General features: G+C 38.5%; 1 protein-coding gene across 10 annotated transcripts in view; it reads right to left on the bottom strand.

Moving 5' to 3' along the window:
* Positions 1-18,010, bottom strand: part of LOC113643103 (lysine-specific demethylase 6A-like) — a 95,866-nt gene extending 77,856 nt beyond the window's left edge. For 2 of the 10 annotated variants that reach the window (XM_047813070.1, XM_047813073.1), the window contains exons 1-5: positions 17,513-18,009; positions 17,315-17,378; positions 2,838-2,946; positions 1,843-1,892; positions 1,188-1,246 (exon numbers count right to left, since the gene is read on the bottom strand). In XM_047813070.1, coding sequence (XP_047669026.1) covers positions 1,188-1,246; positions 1,843-1,892; positions 2,838-2,946; positions 17,315-17,378; positions 17,513-17,682 — 452 coding nt within the window. In that variant the 5' untranslated portion in view covers positions 17,683-18,009. Of the gene's footprint in view, positions 1-397; positions 465-1,187; positions 1,247-1,842; positions 1,893-2,837; positions 2,947-16,239; positions 17,245-17,314; positions 17,379-17,512 lie in introns of those variants that run through there. The other 8 variants (XM_047813071.1, XM_027147156.2, XM_047813075.1 and 5 more) reach the window with 7 other exon arrangements.
* Positions 18,011-20,090: the final 2,080 nt, after the last annotated feature.

The following is a 20,090-nucleotide window of genomic DNA, read 5'->3' as shown; positions in this document are numbered from 1 at the left end:
GGGGAATGATGAATGCTTTCAAAGTGGGTGCTGGTCTGTTGTTTTTTTTTGTTGTTGTTTTTTTTTTTGTTTGTTTTTTTAACAAGCAGCAGTGTTTCAAATCTAATGTTGGCAGCTAAAAAAACAGCCATTGGTGGTGTAGTGTGATGTGGGAGAACTTAGGACAGTTGAGAACAGGTGAAGTAGCTGCATTCTGGATCAGTTGCAGAGGCCAAATGTTGCTCAAAAGACAGGCCCTGTCAGGAGTGCAGTCTTGAAATGACAAGGCACCAGAGCACCTGAGTGGCCTGAGTGTATAGAAATGGAAAAATTCTTCTGATGTTGTAAAAGGAGAAATTGACGTGTGTGCCAGATGAGCAATATGTGAGGGAAAGGACAGTTGATTGTAAATGGTTACCCCAAGGTTGCATGCAGTGACAGAGTTGTCCAGGGAGATCTCAAGATCCTGAGGTGGGATGAATCACCTGGGATAAACAGTTCAATTCAGTTTTGCTTGGATTAAGTTTCAGCGGATGAGCTGTCATTTATGATGAGATGTCTGCTAGACATGACGAGATATAAGTAGAAATTGTGTCTGGTGAAGGAAAGATGAGGATAACTTGATTCTCATCCACTGAGAAGTGGAATGAAAACCCATGTCAGTGTATGCCTGCACCAAGAGGCTGCATGTGCACAGAGGGAAAACAGAAGAGGTCTAAGTACTTTGCCTTGGGGGACACTTCTAGAGAGTCTGAATGGAGCACCTGCCATAACTGACCTTCCAGGTAGAAAGCAAACCATTTCCATGATGCCACAAATTCCAATACTCATGAGGATGGACAACAGTACACTCAATAATACTATTCAAATACTAGTCAAAATTTGTCAACCTGACAGGAAAAGCTTTGACATGGCAGAGCTAACAAGTGCAGTAGGTCTGGTAGTCATAATCTAGCTGACTATTGAAAAAACAGCAGAAATCATACACAGAATCAAATCACCCCACGCTTAGAGGCACAGTTCATTATCATAAATCATTGTAATATCACATTTTCAAACAATTCCTAGAATAGATTTAAGAGTGTACATACTGAAACAGGTTTCTTATAAGCACATTAGTGCACTGTTTAAAATTCTTACTCAAGAATTTTTATAGTTTGAGAATTTATTTTAAATTATTAAAATGTATACTCTTCACTGGTACTTACCACTGAAAAGCACAGTAATGGAAGTACACCATACCAATTCCATATAAAAAGGCTGCATTCTAAAAAAGAAGAAAAAAAGGAGAAAAAAACAAAAATAAATTAATGCAATGGAGTCAAGAAAAAGTAAAGAGCTAAAGTCTAAAATGGCCATCACATTTCTGGCACAGAATTTTTAGTTTTTCCATAAATAACCAACCATAAGACCAATAATATGTTCTTGTTTATACATTTGTGAAGTTTATTTCTGTTTGTTTTGATTTTGAGATAAAAAAAAAACAATTGGCAAAAACATTATTCATATTCAAGAAACAAGGAGTATACATTTCATATTCAACAAACTTCTTGTCGTAAATTTTTCTACAGAATGAAAGCCTCTCACTGTGCTTTGGCTGGTTCTACGCAGAAAAGAACAGAAACCATTCTCCTATAAAACATAGAGCTACATTCACTCTCTCTCCTTCCAAAGATCTCCTTCCCAATATCTTTTCCCAAGATGTTTAGGCTGTTATGCAAACCACCATTTGTGTGAAGCAGTTACAAATATAAGCAAAACAAGTCTGCTTAATAGTTATTTCCATTAACCTAAGCACATATACACTAATAATAGGCACACCAGTCCCCCAAATCAATCCGTGGTCCCACTTCAAGCATTTACCTTCCAGTAGTCTGTCTGTAAACTGTAGTACCTCTGGTATGCTGATAATGCTGCAATAGAGAAAGGGTGGATGATTAAATTCCACATAATATAATAGTGATCATATAAAATTAACAAGAGAAACACAGCCACTAAGTATCCAGATCACAAGAATCCAAACTAAGACAAGTCTCAGATGTCCCTTTTCCAACGTAAAGAACCGGGTGCTGGTTCAGAGCTAGCGCTAGTGCTGGTTCAAAGTTGGTTCCACTGACGAACCTTCTAAGAACCGGTTTGCCTTTCCACCGGCTAGTGAGCCATCACAGCGCCGAGTGTGACGTCACTGTATACGTGTCACGTGTCCCAGCAACAGCGGCAAACACAAACACAACAACAATGGTGGATGTTGCTTTACTGTTAATGCTCATGGCTTTGCAAACCTACATTAACACCCAAACGCGGCGAATGACACGTGTACGTGCAGCTCCATGTAATCTGTATAAATGGAGGTTGGAATCGATAAAGTACAAAACGTTATTTTATCGTCAACACAGAAAAAAGTTAGCCTTAGCATGTAGCTACCTACTATCATGTGTGCTGAGAATGTATCATATCGCGATAAAGTAAAAATGTATTAAACATTAGTATACTTAAGGTACATTATCAAATGCACTAACAGTAGCCCCGCTCCCAGCTCCTGATGCAAGCGGTTCTGAAGTCTAGACCAGCAACGTTTTGGTGCTACTTAAGAACCAATTTTCCTGGTTCGTAGCCGGTGCTTTGGCCGGTCGAAACAGAAAGAACTGGTTCTAAATTAGGCTCTGGCTCCGAACCAGCACTCGAACTGCCTCGGTGGAAAAGGGGCAAGAGAGAAAGCATAATGAATGGACACAAGCACAGCAAGTTTAAAAAGGGTGTCACAGGGGAGAGACAGAGAAAGGTGAAATACTGAAAAATGTGAAAGACAAATAGAAATAAATTAAAGACAATAGAGGAGAATGTTACAGGAAGCTCACATTTTGGGTAATCCTCCAACAGAAGATTAAAATGACCGAGCTGGCAGAATAATTCTGGGTCGACTTTTCCTTCAGCTTTCAGCACCAGAGATTCATATCCGCGAACAGCCTGGAAGGGGAAGAACATTTAAAATGTTAGCACTGTACTTTAAGACAAATCAAACTTACATTGAGCTGATGCTACAAAACTGAACTAAGCCGAGCAGCATGCAGCTCTGTTTCGGCTTTGCAAAAGTGAACACTTGCAGCGTTCATTATGTACGCAACACAATTTTCTATTTATGCTTGTATTCATGTTTCTGACCTACTTCAGTAAATATAAAGTGGAAAATCACCATCAGATGTCAACTATTAGATTTAAGGCTAACAATGGAGGGGATGGAATAAAAGTGTAAAAATGAAAACCATGGAGAAAGAGGGATTCCCAAACTTTTTGGACAAACAACCCCAAATGGATATTTTTTTCTTGGTGCGCCCAAGCCTTGACCAGCCAACATTTTATATTTTAGGAATATAGGAATACTGAAACATAAAATCTCTTCATCTGGGCCATTAGGAACTTGTCTAGATTTATGTAGCTATATATAGTTCCAAATATCAAGATATAATAACAAAACCAAAATGAAAATGACCCAAAGCACACCAAACGAATACCTGACTAATGAATCTAATGTATTGTCTGTGAAAGCGTGAAAAATTAGGCAGGTATTTTGTTGTCAACGTTACTAGTAACCCTATTTAAACCTATTATGTCAACCTTAACTAGGTTATGTTTTGTAAAAACATTATGTACATCCTACATAACAGGCAATTCAGTGATTAAAAGTTTGTAAGCATGCCATGCATCTTTCTGCAATTTATTCACGGCTCCTATAGTCTGCCAAATTAACAAGTTGAAGAACAAAGCTCTTCAATAAGAAAATTACTTAAATCTAGTGATCTGGGAGTTTGAGCACAGGACAATTTTTTATGTATTGTGTGTGTGAGAGCTTAGAGGACTTTTTGGAATTCCCTATTCAAGTCTATGGGATGTTCGATCGTCGACTACGGGAAAACCGAAAATTCCATCGGAACTCCGAAATAAAAATTTGGTCCGGAGTAAGGTCCTAAAGAACCTGTCCGAGTTCGGTGTAAATCGCTCAAAAACTTGCCGAATTACAAACCTCAAAAGTTTATAATGGAAGTCTATGGGAAAAAATGCCACTTTGAGCTTCCGAACCGGGAATGCCGGAATTCCGATGGCTTAGAAAAATAGAAGCAACAAACTTCAGACCAGGGTCTACAACATATCCGAATTTGGTGCATGTGGCTTGAACACCCTAGGCCGCATTTTTTTTAATAAATTTTTGTCTAAGAAGAAGAATAATAACTAGATTTGTAAAGTTCGTTGTGACAAACTTTGATGTTGGCTTTGACAGTGCAAGAATTCGCAAAGGCCGGTGCATTTTGCAGGCAAGTGGACAGAAGGATTGTGAAAGCTACTGGACTGCTAGAGGGCCAATACTTTTGGAGGTGAGCAGACATGAGCATGTGACGTGATCCGAATACCCGTGAGGTATTTCCCCTCAATGTGCTGAGTGTTTTGATATGTCACATGTCCATCTTGTGCAAATTTTTGATTTCGCTTGTTTTGGGGGCGGGGCTACACGTGACGTCACGTGACGTTACCAGAATACCCATGGGGCAGTTCCCCTCATTGTGCTGAGTGTTTTGATATGTCACATGTCCCTGTTGTGCACATTTTTAATTTTCAAGTGACCTCACGTGACGGGACATGACCAGAATACCCGTGGGGCAATTCCCGTCATTGTGCTGAGTGTTTTGATATGTCACATGTCCATGTTGTGCAAATTTTTAATTTCGCTTGTTTTGGGGGCGGGGCTACACGTGACGTCACGTGACGTGACCATAATACCCGTGGGGCAGTTCCCCTCATTGTGTTGAGTGTTTTGATATGTCACATGTCCATGTTGTGCAAATTTTTGATTTCTCTTGTTTTGGGGGCGGGGCCACACGTGACGTCATGTGGTGTCGAGTGACGTCACCAGAATACCCGGTGGGGTGCCAATACTTTTGGCAAAACGTGGCTACTGAGGGTTTGGACATTTCATGTCAATACTGCAGTCATTATGGGATTCTACTTATTATACTGCATAGAACAGTACAGAGCAGATCCTAAAGAACCTGTCCGAGTTCGGATAGAATAATAGAATAATTAGAATAATTAGAATTATAATAATAATAATAATAATAATAATAATAATAATAATAATAAGCTTATAACGGAAATCAGAATGTTGGCTTCTACAAAGCCAACATAATTAAAAGAAAAAGGACACGTTAATTTAGCATCCAGCATTTTAGGAATAAATGTACTTATTAAGGGGTTTCTAACTAAGTTTCTGTTCCTGTGGACATTACATCACTAATTTGCTACAAAAGGGTGTGCCAACTCCATATTAAACCATACAGATTAAAAATGAGATGATTAAATTGTATGTGCATGTAAAGGGAGATGTCACAAAACTTTTGCCAATATAGTGCATGTCCTACATAGGAAATCGAGCAAAACCTTAGCAATTGTCACAGAAAGCACCTAGCTAGCATGCAGTAAGCACACTAGCAATAAACTTGGACAGGCTACCAAAATGTTAACATGTTACCATAGCCATTAGCATTTTAACCTTTGCATGCTAAATTGTTCAAGGAAACCAAACAGCAAATCCCTAACAATTAGGTAAGCATACCTTCACACCAAGAAAAACACAACATTTTAGCATTTATAACCTTTAAAAGATATTGGGCTTTACAAACATTCAAAAATCTACACCAATACAAGAAGATACTAAATATCACACTGGAATTTCAGTTTATCCTTTATGATCTTGTTTGATTTTAGGATCTTATTGAAAATCTTTATTTTTTTAACCATCCTGTACACATGTTAATTATTGGTCATTGATGGGGTAATAATTCAATGAAAACGTTTCAATGGTTTGGGTTCAGACGTTCAACTAGCCAAAGCCCACTGTTAAATTTGTCTGATGTTTGTGGCAACTAAAGGAAGCAGCACAACTAATTTATTCCAGCACCTCAAACTGAACCACATTGTTGAACGGAAGGCGTGTATGGCACTGCAAACTGAAGAAAGAAAAAAATTTAAAAAATTAAAAAAATAATTATCCATATGATAAGCAGGGGCCTCAATGGAAGGATATTACTGATGCTGTGGTGCACTATATCGCTAAAGACATTCCGACCCATATACATAATTGAAAGGTCTGGATTTATTCATATGCTCAAAATAATCAACCTCTGACATTAGTTTCTCAGTGTTTTTAGTTTTTGTTTGTTTTTTAATAATTTTCTATTTTCTATTTATAGGACATATCACCCAGCTCTAGTTCATATATTAGGTAACGATGTTTAATACACTCAAAGCTTCGGTGAAGAAAAACAGTTTCTAGCAAGAAGAAATCAAATATTACAGAGACCGTGTAACAGCAGCACATACACAAAGCTTAAAAACACCTGCCTAATATTGTGTAGGTCACCTGTGTGCTACCAAAACAGTTCTGACCAGTCGAGGAATGAACCCCAAAAGACCTCTTTTGACCAGAGTTATGAATGTGAGAATTATACTACTTTGTTCTGCATTTATTTAACAGTTCAGTAAATGTTTTTTTTTAAATGAAATAAAAATAATTAAAATAAAAGTATAAATGTTTATATAATTAAATAATAAAGAATGGCAACAAAAAAGAAACAATAAATAATCGAACAAAACCCATGTTGATTTGTCAATTGTCTCAATCAATTTATCAGAACCGTAGCAATTTGGGTACTAATTCTGTGCTCAGTTATAGCTCATATAGTGGTATGAATATACTGATTATTTTTATTTATTTATTTTATATATTTATTATACTTTGCATGTTGTGTTTACTTGTGTTGTATTTGACTAATAATTAAATTTATGAAAAAGTTTTTAAATGAAGGTTTTTTATTAGTAGGAGAAAACAAAATCCAAAACCAAATGGCCCTGTGTGAAAAAGTGTTTGCCCCCAAAAACAAAGGCTCATCTCAGATTTGCCAGAAAGCATCTTGATGATCCCCAAAACTTTTGGGAAAATTCTCTGTGGGCTGACGAGACAAAAGTTTAACTTTTTGGAAGGTGTGTGTGTCCCATTACATTTGGTGTAAAAGTAACACTGCATTTTAGAAAAGAACATCATATCAAAAGTAAAATATGGTGGTGCTAGTGTGATGGTCTGGGGCTGTTTTGCTGCTTCAGGAGCTGGAAGATTTGCTGTGATAAATGGAACTATGAATTCGGCTGTCTACCAAAAAATCCTAAAGGACAATGTGCAGCCATCTGTTCGTGACCTCAAGCTGAAGCGAACTTGGGTTGTGCGGCAGGACAATGATCCAAAACACACCAGTAAGCCCACCTGTGGCTGAAGAAAAACAAAATGAAGACTTTGGAGTGGCCTAGTCAAAGTCCTGACCTGAATCCTATTGAGATGCTGTGGCATGACCTTAAAAAGGCGGTTCATTCTCGAAAACCCTGCGATGTGGCTGAATTACAACAATTCTGCAAAGATAAATGAACCAAAATTCCTCCACAGTGCTGTAACACTTGATTGCAGTTCTTGTTGCTAAGGGTGGCCCAAAATTAGGTTTAGGGGCAAACACCTTTTTCACACAGAACCATGTAGGGATGGATTTTGTTTTCCCTTAATAATAAAAACCTTCATTCAAAAACTGCATGTTGTGTTTGTGTTATCTTTGACTAATATTTAAATTTATTAAACATTAAAGTGTGACAAACATGCAAAGAAATAAAAAAACAGGAAGGGGCAAACCTTTTTCACACCACTATATGTTAAAAATAGCTTGGTGGTATGCTATTTGCTGGCTCTCGTGTTTGTTTTCTTATAACACCCAAATCAGCAGTTCATTCAAACTGCAAGACTCCGTCACAAAAAGGTCAATTTGTTTAGTTTAAAAAACGGATCCATGATAAAAATCCTGCAGAAATGGTCCTGTAGTATTGTCTCATCCTAGGGCTGAAAAGACTCCTCGAGTAACTCGATTACATAAATAAATTGAGGCAAATTCATCTGCCTCGAAGCCTCTTAATTCATTTTACAGCTCGCGTCACGTTTTTGTGCGATTTCTTTTGTGTGTTTGTGTTTGTGAGAGACAACACGCTTACGTCAAAGTGGAAGGAGACGCAAGGAGTTAGCAGTCTTTTGATATGAGGGCGCGTGCTAGTGCGGGCTGCAAAATGGAAGGGCGTGATAACAATGGCAATGATGTGTCCAAGTTTTCGGATAATTTCAAGTTGAAAAGTAAAGAAAACGCAGTGGCATGTGTCCATTGCAAGATTGAGCTGGCATACCACAACAGCACAGCATCCAGTATTTTTGTATTATTATTAGTAGTAGTATTATTATGATGAATTTATTTTAATATATGAATTAGTTTTGACACTTTAAAGTAATTTGAAAGTAATTTATTTTGTTTTTGCATCTCAGAAAAGGGTTCATTTAAAACCCAGAATGTGTGACACTTAAACTTAACACTTAATTCTTCTCAGTCAACTTTGTCATTGTTCACAGTACAAGTACAGACAGAGAAACAATGGGTATCTAAATGTTAATTTTTGATAGAAAATATTGTTGTATGCATTGCATACTATGCATTTAAAAAATAAAAGTTCATTTTTCTAAAAAAAAATAAACCAATTAGTTGTTCTTTTTAAGAGACCGGTCTTATTTTCTCTTGAATATTTAATATTGCTCTTTAATTAAGCAAAAATACATTTTATCCGATTACTCAATTAAATTTTCAATAGAATACTCGATTACTAAAATATTCAATAGCTACAGCCCTCTCTCATCCTATAGGAATCTAATAGGAATAGTCCCAAAATAGGACAGAAATTAAAATTGTTTGTTTCAAAATTGAAATTCTTAGGGATTTAAAAAAAAATGTTTGTACTAGAGTTTGTATTATACTATTATACTAAACCAGGGGTCAGCAACCTTAAACCTTAAGAGCCATTTGGACCCGTTTCCCACAGGGGGAAAAAAAAACACAGGAAGCCACAAAACCCTTTTAACATCTAAAATGAAGAGAACACTGTATATATCGTTTTTTACCTTTATGGAAAGTAACATATACAAAAAACTGTAGTGTGTTCATTTATGAAATCAATGACCTGCTACCGAGTAAACAAAATTTTATTTCTGCAGGCAAACAAAAATATTTTGAACAGTTAACTAACTAACCTTAACAAAAAAGACGCTGGGTTGAAGGTTACTTTCAAATAAAATGTTCAATGTCTAATTGAGTCCTCTTCGTATTCATGACAAAATTTTAACTTGCCGGCTGCAGCAAACCAAAAATGCGTGTGCTTTTGTGTGTCGGATTTCGCAAGTCGCAGTTACGACGCATATTTTGTGTGACAAAAAAAAAATCAGAATCTTAGAATTTAATTTTTGTTAAAAACTAACTAAAATCAAATCAATTTAAATGAAATATTTAGTTTCCAAATCTACAGGGAGCCGCAGCAGAGGGATGAAAGCCACTTGCGGCTCCGGAGAAAAAAACTTTAGCCTTTTAATTTATATTAGGATTAATTTAAGTTGTGGCATTTCACAACAAACCCTCAAAACTATTTTAATATGTGAATCAATTAGGGCTGCACGATTTAGGGAAAATGTCATATTGCGATTATTGAGGTCAATATTGCGATAGCGATATAATAAACAAATGGTATCATGAGTCAACTTGCTTGGTTCTCAAGGAAAATGCACACACAGATTACTGATAATGCTGAAATTTGTATTTCTAAACTCAAACTAGCAACAACAAACAAATGCAAAATGTTTTCAAATTAAAATATAAAATAACATTAATGCTGATTAATAAAAAGCCTAAGATCAAAACTGTAGGTGTACAGTGTATATAATATATGATGTGCGTGTGTGTATACATATATACATATATGTATGTATATAAAATGTAAATTACCAACTTAATGCAAGTTATACATGGTATTGCACACACCATTATAGATTATATTTGGAGCAATATTACATTTAATTATTAAACTTGATTCCCTTACATATACATTTGCTTTTAAGCCTAATTATTCATTTTGATTATGATGTGATTGTGACAGGGGCATGGGAAGAGGTTTCAGGTTGGGGGTAAGGAGTTTTTTCTGTCGCCACTTTTGAATAAGAAACAATATTAAGGCTATAAAACTTGTCAAAACTCCGCGAATCACAAAAGTATCTGTGACTCGTTTAAACAGTGCATACACTCGAACTTGACTGCACATCACATTTTTTACTTTATTGATACTGCTTTTAATCGTAATGCAAAGACCGGTCATCGGGACATAAGCTGTCATGTATAATAAAATGCCTGCGCAGCGACAGGAAATATGATTTAACACAAAAAGCCGCCTAGACGATGGACTTGCGCTCGGGATTTTTTTTTTTTGAGCGGCGTGTGGATGAATTTTTTCTGCGCGCACACTTTTATTTCTTGACAACACACCACTGCTAACTATAACTATAACTATAACATGCTGTTACCATGAAAAACAGAGCGTTGCAATGGACACACAGGATTCTTTATCACAGGATCTTTTGCGGAAGCAATACAATTGTTCAGCAGTTTCGTGTTGCAGCCATAGGCGTATGAGACCTGTAGCTTGAGCAACAGCGTGAAGCCGCAAACTCGTTCTGAATATGTTAAAAGGCGTAACAGCTGATGAAAAAGCAAAGACAGTTGTAGACAAAAATGAAGAGAGATTTTATCTTAGTTTTTATTTTATACAAAACATTTTCGTCTCGTCTTTTTTAGTCAACAATAATGCATGTTAATTTAGTCTTGTAGCGTTTTTGGACAGTGGTGCAGTCTTGTCATCGTCTCGTCTTAGTCATGTTGACGAACACATTTCGTCTCATCTGAGGAAATTAGCACTACATATAACAGAGGTAGCATTTTTTTCTGGCCACCAGTTCAGTGTCCGTCTGCTCGGCATCCATCTTCACCCGTACCGCGCTGCACACCGGAAAAAGTCACAACATGACCATACGTGCCACACGTGCCACTGCCTAAACTGAAACTCACTGGTCTTTTTTTTATACCGGTGAACAGAGAGAAGAGTGATACACACCTTCTCTCCACCAAAGCTACAACGCCGCTGCCGCTTGCAGCCGCTCAGCTCCAGACGTCACCTAAAACCGGCCCGATATCATTATATTTTGCGCATGCGCGGTATTGGTGCGGCTTTAGGTGACGTCTCTCAGCTCCCGGTTAACCTCTCGTCCATGGAAAGTCGCACAAACCCGAGAGAAATACACCACAGTAAATAAAATGATCCATGGGCGGCCCGGTAGCATTTGGTCCACAGACCGGTACCCAGGGGTTGGGGACTACTGGCTTAAGGGACTTAAAACTACCCTCTCAGGTGCTAAAGACTTTCTACACCTGCACCATTGCAGGGTTTTTCCTGGGTCAAAATTGGCCTTCGGTGGTGGCTGACCGACATGGTCCTCCACACAAAGCAAAGGGTACCCTAGTACCCACATGATCCGCAAGCCCAATATTGACAATAAATTTTAAATTTAAAATAAATACAAAGAAACAATTTGTGATTTTTTTTCTTATCCTATTTATTCATGAAAAAACAATCACTGCCAGGCTAGATAGTAAAAGAAAGTGATTACAACTTATTTTACTTGTAAACATCATCGATACCAAAGTAAAACTTAATAAAATTAGCAGTTAGCTATCAACAGCTTGCTTTGTGCTTTGATCTAGTTTCATCTCACTCCAGTCTAACTTTAAACTAAATGTTTTTATAGGTAATTTACTACACATTGTCATAAGCCTATACATACTGTGGATTATTAAGGCTAAATTTTACTAAACACTCTTGCTAAATGTGGTAAGCACACTTCTTTCTCATTTCAGATTTGTATGTTCTAAGAAGTAATGATTTGTTATACACCGATTCAGACACTGACGGGCAGACCAATTGCTTTAACCATTCATTATAACGAATCGGCTCAAAGGAGTCATTAGGTCGCGAATCGGACTTTAGAGGACGTGTTGTGTAGGAATCCTGGCTGTTAGGAAATCGTGAAAGATTTCCCACACACACACACACACACTTCATAACTGGATAGATTTTTTTTTGCGTTTAAAAGTTTTTTTTAATTTTATTTTATTTTAAAGTTATGTCAGCTGCATGTGCGGAATGCTAGTCACAAGTTATAAGAGAGGATAAGGCAACTTTTTTTTGACTGCAGTTCACACTCAGCAGTAATTCAGCAAAAATATTCTCCGAATGCACCACGTGAAACATGGATTCGGTCCTCCGACCTTTAGGATCAGTTGATTTTGATGCGAGGAAGACGGAGATCGTACGCGCGGGGCTGGGGTGCTGTGCTCGTTCTCTTTGTCACTCTTTCAGTAACCTGCTTCATTCACAAAACCCAATTACAGATAATATAAGGCTTTGGCGGGACAAAAAATTGTTTTGGTGGCCGCCAAAAAATTTTCAATGTAGGAAAAACCCTGCATTGGGAGCGTCCTGACAGACAGCATCACTTCCTGGTTCGGGAACAGCACCAGGCAGGACAGGCATGCTCTCCAGTGGTTGGAGCGATCAGCTGAACGTACCATCCACACTGAGCTCCGTGACCTGCAGGACACCTATAGCACCCGGTACCGGACCAGGGCCAGGAAGATTGTAAAGGATCTCAGCCATCCCAACAATGAACTATTTTCTTTGTTGCATTCAGGGAAATGCTTCAGCTCCTTTGAAAGCACACACAGAGAGAATGAGAAGCTTCTGCCTACAGGCCATTTGGAGTTTAAACCAGGAAACACCCAGGATCTGGATCTAGTACTGGACCTCTCCCCTTCACGGTTTTCTGCACCGACACCTTAAATCTGCCACTTTATACACACACACACACACCATACTGCAAATGGACACTTTAAGGACAATAATTAAAACCATACACATTTATGTATATACATTATTTTTCACTTATATTTTCATATTTTATATAGTTTTTTTTTTATATAGTTTATACTTTATTTATCTACCTCCTTTTGGTTATATTTTTTAGCCCAAATTGCACTCCTTGTGTTTGAATACTGGACAGATGCAAAAAGCATTTCACTGCATGTCGTACTCTGCATGTGTGTGTCAAATAAAATTTGATTTGAGGTTTTAGCACACCTGGAGTCTCATTAAGATAATACGGTTGGAGGTGTGGACTACAGCTACTTTGACCAATAAAAACCCCTCAAACTTTTGGCGAACACGTTTATGCGAGTCATGACTTGCCAAAAAGAGCTTTCGGAGGACCTACGACCAAGAATCGTACATAAAGCAGAAAGGGTTATTTCAAAGAATTTAGAAATTCACCAGTCCACAAACTAATGGAGACGTTTTGGGACTGTTGCTACACTACCAAGAAGTGGGCACCCAGTCATGACACCAAGAGCACAACGAAGACTCAACGAGGCAAAGAAACAACCCCCGAATGACAGCCAAAGATTTGAAGGCATCATAGGAACTTGAGTTTACAATACGTAAAACACTAAAACAAGCAGGGTATCCACGGCAGGACACCATGAAGGAAGCCACTGCTTACTAAAGAGAACATTGCTGCATGCCTGAAGTTTGCAAAAGAGCACATTGACACTCCAGAGCAGTATTGGCAAAATGCTTTGTGGACTGATGAAACTAAAATTGAACTATTTGGAAAAAACACTCTTCATCTGGCATAGAAAGGGCATGGCCTATCATCATGAAAACATCATCCCAACTGAAAGTAAGGTGAAAGAAACATCATGATTTGGGCCTGCCTTGCTGTATCAGGGCCTGTCCAGCTTGCAATCATTGAGGGGAAGATGAATTGCCATATCAGGATAATGTGAGAATGTCTGTACGTCAGCTGAAACTGTGTGGAAGGTGGGTGATGCAACAGGACAACGACCAAAACACAGCAAGCCCACAACAGAATGGCTTCAAAAAACAAAATCCGCCTTTTGGAGTGGCCAAGTCAGAGCCCAAACCTCAACCCAATAGAGATGCTATGGAATGACTTGAAGGGGGCCATACACATGAGACTTCCACAGAATATGACACAGCTAAAGCGGTTCTACAAGGAAGAATGGGCTAAAATTCCTCCTCAATGATGTGCAGGTCTGATCCAAAGCTACAGGAAGCACCTGGCTGAGGTTACTGCTGCCAAAGGAGTCAACCAGTAAATAATTCTAAGGGTTCACTTACTTTTTCCACTGCCATTTTGAATGTTGAATGAGTGTGTTCAATATTTCACATTTTATTCAAATTTAACAAACAAATTTATTCAGAAAACCATGAAATTCCAAAAAGTTCACATACTTTTTATTGCCACTGTATATGTCCAAAACTGCATAAAATAATTGTATGATGTAGCGGTACATTTTCACCTTGACTGGCTTCACATCAATGCCTCTGCTCTCAACCAAGTGTGCCGATAAAACCAAGGCTGCACACAAACCCCCCCCCCCCCCCCATCTTACACTCTGCCATGTCTGTTGTGTTTACATGTTCTCCCCATGAATTAGGAGCATCTCTGAATATTATGGTTTCTTCCTCAATACAAAGACATATGTTGCAACTTGTTCAGTGCCTGCAAGAGTGATTGTGTGCGATTGTGACCGGAAATAAACTGGCATCCTTCCTGCCTTGTCACCTGAGTCTCTTGGGATAGGCTCCAGGTTCCTGGCAATCCAGAAGGTTAAGCAGTATAGAGAATCAATCTAATGCCCCTTTTCCACCGAGGCAGTTTGGGTACTGGTTCGGAGCCAGAGCCTAATTTAGAACCGGTTCTTTCTGTTTCGACCGCCAAAGCACCGGCTCCGAACCAGGAAAAGTGGTTCTTAAGTAGCACCAAAACGTTGCTGGTCTAGACTTAAGAACCGCTTGTGCCAGGGGCTGTGGGCAGGGCTACTGTTAGCGCATTTGATAATGTACCTTAAGTATACTAATGTTTAATACATTTTTACTTTACCGCGATATGATACATTATCAGCACACATGATAGTAGGTAGCTACATGCTAAGGCAAAATTTTTTTCTGTGTTAACAAAAAAATAATGTTATGTACTTTATCGATTCCAACCTCCGTTTATACAGATTACATGGAGCTGCACGTACACGTTTATTCACCGCGTTTGGGTGTTAATGTAGGTTCGTTAAGCCATGAGCATTAACAGTAAAGCAACATCCGCCATTGTTGTGTGTGCCGCTGCTGCGCTAACGTTGCTGTTACACGTGACACGTATACAGTGACGTCACACTCGGCGCTGTGATGGCTCTCTAGCCGGTGGAAAGGCAAACCGGTTCTTAGAAGGTTCGCAAGTGGAACCAACTCTGAACCTGCACTAGCGCTAGCTCTGAACCAGCACCCGGTTCTTTCCGGGGGAAAAGAGGCATAAGGGGTCAAAATATTTTCCAACATGATAATGAACCTGTATACAATGCATACATGGAAGCCATGTGTTCAAGTCACTTAACCACCTTTGGGTTAACTGGAAATGCTGAGTACACCCAACCTTTTTTGCCTAAGATCAGTACCAGACGATAATAACGGTCTTATAGCCAAATGAGCAAATCCTTACAGCAATGTGCCAAAATCTAGTGGAAAACCTTCCTCCCTACCTACCTGAAATTCTTTTAAAATTGCACAGGATATTTTACAATAAAATTTGCTTCAATTAAACTTGTCTGTGTTTTCATAGAAAGCATAGTATCTTGTTCAAGTATAAAAGTTTAGTTTGTAGTGAAATGCCCAAATTTACCTTCTTTACAATTTATTTTTGGAAAGATTTTATTCTACTTCATTACATTCTAAGTGAAATTATTCCAATTATCATTATGAATACAGTGTTACGCAAATGAGTCTATGACATCCTGTCACTGTGAGTTTATTAGCAGGCTTCACCTTCTTAATGCTATGTAAAGTAGACTATTTGAATTTCAATTTTTTTTAAATCAATAATGAATACAAGATATATGATACAGAACACCCCATAACACTGTAGTTTGTCATCATCTGTAGTAATACTGAAGCATACATGGAGCTAAAATGAACAGATTTGTGTTTACAAGGCACAGAACAACATAATGAGCTTGAATGTGCAGACTACAGTTCCTGAAAGACACTGCAATATTAAGACAAGACACTGACTTGCGTTTTCACCTACGCTTCAGCTTTTATATCGCAGGACAGTCTCACTAATGACTCAGACCCCAGACTAAACGAAACAACTTTCATACATATTAAAAGTATAAACCAGATGATACTTGCTTGTTTTTGTATGAAACTGGGTGTTATTCGTTTCCCTTGCAACAATTCAGCCCACAATCCTCCAGACCCCGCCATCTTGAGCCGACCCAAGCTGCAATCATTACTAAACAAATCGGCGTCTCCTTCCAAACATGCTGTGGAGATCAGTGTACAGAGCTACACCGCACACCCACTAATGGAAAACCACCATCAAAGTGTGAAGACTTGCACAGTTTTAGTCCAACCACACCAGGGCCTTCTAACTGCGTTCAATAATTATTAATAAAGCGAGAAACTTTGCACAGAGGCTTTAAATCGGATAAATGCGCATTGCACATTATACAGTGATGTGGTTTATTATGCAGCTGTGTTCTGAACCCTACAATTAAACACAACAAACAAAAAACAAACAACTCGTCCGCAGCAATATAACATAAATGCCTTTATCCCAAGGTATCCTAGTTTAAAGCTTGAATGAAGATCACTAGCAACTGGCTACGCTTACGTTAGTTAGACGTCTAACACATGACAACACGGAGTCGCAACGTAGCCAGAGGATTTATATGGTGCAAACAGGCCGGGCTACTGTTTCGATCAGAATCTAATATTATTTTCCATCTGACCCTCTAACATTTTTTCAACTGTACTTTCACAAGCCAAACTCAAGCAGTTTGTGTAAGTGAAACATTAGTAAGTGAGTCTGTTCGTTACTTAGCTCCCCCTCTTCTGTGGAAGCAAGTTTGCAAAGTTGGTCATGCAGTGAACCTAAAAACTTGCATTTATACACAAACACAATAGCATGGATCAACAGCACCACGCTAGCACTCAGCTACTTCAGGACAACTAGGATTTGTGCTTTCAGTTTAGCTTTGTATTCAGCATTGGGGACTAAGACGTTGCGCAGCTACAGGGCTGCTAAACGCTTTTACTTCCGTGCGCATATCGAATAAAAGTTCTCCATTCATGCTGCAAAAAATGTGAAATTTACAGGTCCCATTCAAAGCTACAATTCAAAACAACTGATATGTGCCCTTTGCGTGACAGACTGCATTAAGAAAGGACCGGCTTTAGGCAGTTTACATAACTTGCTAGCTACCTTTAAAAGCAAGGCCTTCGTTCTGGCGCCATCTTCATGAAGCCTCAGAAATCCAAACAGTGAGCTGCAAGCGAGAAGACAACACAGAAGGCTCTGTATCAGTTGATGTCGTTTAATATTATTTAGCTAGCTCTCGCAGAGGAGAATATTTTAGCCGACACGAGTAACTTTAAAGACCGATTAGATGGCGTCTCTAACCTGTCAATTCCAGCTAAACTGTCCCTCTCCTGCGCTGTCAGCCTAGGAAAGTCTTCCTCGTTCTCACTCGCTTTTCCCGCCGCCATTTTCTTTTCCTCATCACCAGTAGCGCCGAAGCGTCGAACAGCAGCACAGGCAGCTACGGCAAGCGACACTCGGCACGATTGCATGGAACCGCACCGAGCAAACGAAGCGCGAAATCCACGAGGTCCAAGTGGCCACACGAAACGCGCTTAAAATTCGAAACTAGACGAAATTACCCCGTATACGCTTGCGGGAAATTAGTTATCTTCCAGTTGATCCTTCCTCTCACATTCTTAAAATCATGAACGTGATGAATTAAATCAATTTTCAATGCATTAAGTCATTCTAGCAGAATTACGGCGATGAAATAATTAAAATAAGTTCAAACTTTTTTTGCCACCAGATTAAAATTGTTATAATTGTGGCACATAGACGAACCCACGTCGTCGCCGTAAACACGCCCACTCTCGGTTAAGCAGCCAATAGTAGGTTTGAATCATGTGAAGGTTTTCCTTTCTTGAAATTCTTCCAAAATGGTTCTTGATTCCACATCCCCGTTTGTGGACGTTTTATGTTCCATGTGGTTACTTAGATAAGAAAAATTGTTTTGCCAAGAAACGTTTTTTAAATGATAATATTCACATTTTGAATAAGCATTAAAAAGTTTTTAATCTACCAGAGCCACAATGATTGCAACTGAATCTGTTAAATCTAAATTAGTTAAATAAAGAGTTAAAACAATTAATGCAGTTTTAATTAAACATCATATTACAACCATTTCTATGAAGTTCTAGGATGGATAATTGTGCTCGCTATCAAGTGATTTTTAACCACAAGTCACAATAGTATCCAGTCTATTCAAGCACGAGATGTTAACAGCTTGGCATTAAACTACATTTTAATCTACAAGTTTGCATGCCGCACAATTCATGCATACTAAAAACAAATGTGCTTTAGTTTATTAATTGTCATTAACCCAGACATACGGTAATATGAGAGATACGGATGTGGTGCAGCAACACTGTGGCGTTGTCTACAGTCAACATCTTCTAACATGGTGATGTAACCGCTAAGTAATAACCATAATGGAGGAAGAACACCAGGGATATCTGTGAGAGTGTAAATCTGTTAGCACATGTGAATTGTAGCTCCCCAGTGCCGGCAGCACTCATGCAGCCCCAGACCATGACACTCCCACCACCATGCTTGACTGTAGGCAAGACATACTTGTCTTTGTACTCTTCACCTGGTTGCCACCACACACGCTTGACACCATCTGAACCAAATAAGTTTTTCTTGGTCTCATCAAACCACAGGACATTCCAGTAATCCACGTCCTTAGTCTGCTTGTCTTCAGCAAACTGTTTGCAGGCTTTCTTGTGCATCATCTTTAAAAGAGGCTTCCTTCTGCAATGACAGCCATGCAGACCAATTTGATGCAGTGTGTGGCTATGGTCTGAGCACTGACAGTCTGACCCCAAACCCCTTCTACCTCTGCAGCAATGCTGGCAGCATTCATACATCTATTTCCCAAACACAACTTCTGTATACGATGCTGACCACGTGCACTCAACGTCTTTAGTCAATCATAGCGGGGCCTGTTCTGAGTTAAACTGTCCTGTTAAACCGCTGTATGGCCTTGGCCACTATGTTTCAGTTTCAGGGTCTTGGCAATCTTCTTATAGTCTACACCATCTTTATGTAGAGCAACAATTTTTTTTTTTTCAGATCCTCAGAGTTCTATGAAATGAGGTGCCATGTTGAACTTCCAGTATGAGAGAGTGAGAGTGATAACACCAAATTTAACATACTTGCTCCCCATTCACACCTGAGACCTTTACACATTACATTACCGAGACATCAACGAGTCACATGAGAGCAGGAAGATAAAATTTCTAATTGGACCCAATTTGGATATTTTCATTTATAGGTGTACTCACTTTTGTAGTCAGCAGTTTAGACATTAATGGCCTGTGTGTGGAGTTATTTTTAGGGGACAGCAAATGTACACTGTTATACAAGCTCAATCAATAATTTACATTGTAGTAAAGTGTCGTTTCTTTAGTGTTGTCAAATGAAAAGTTATAATAAAATATTTACAAAAATGTGGAGTGTACTCAGTCTGTATTTATTAATACTTTTTTTCTGGAAAAGGGTGTGCATTTGTTCACTTATTCGATGATAGATGACCTGCTTAACACATTACTAAACCCAACCTTGCATTCATACATTATATAAAATTAACCTTTTCTCAATACACTGAAAGAACAGGCACTCACTGAGAGAAACATGTCTCAGCTGTACAGGAAACAGAATAGTATGCTAATCAGAGTGTTTTACCAAGTCAGTCACAGTGGTAGTAGACTGAAAGCAGGCAACTGTCTATAAATTTGTAGTCACACCCCTTTAAAAAAAAATTATTATAGTTTTACTTTGGATTACAGAAATTCCAATACTTTGCTAGTTAGCATGGAAAGCTCCTAAGTAATTCAGATATACAGCTTCACAAAAAATTACAAAATTAAAATTACTAACACCCAGGTGTATAATTTTA

The sequence above is a fragment of the Tachysurus fulvidraco genome, chromosome 5 (assembly GCF_022655615.1).
Source record: "Tachysurus fulvidraco isolate hzauxx_2018 chromosome 5, HZAU_PFXX_2.0, whole genome shotgun sequence".
Lineage (NCBI taxonomy): Eukaryota > Metazoa > Chordata > Actinopteri > Siluriformes > Bagridae > Tachysurus > Tachysurus fulvidraco.
The sequence above is the reverse complement of the archived record's forward strand: the minus strand, read 5'-3'. Positions and strand labels throughout refer to the sequence as shown.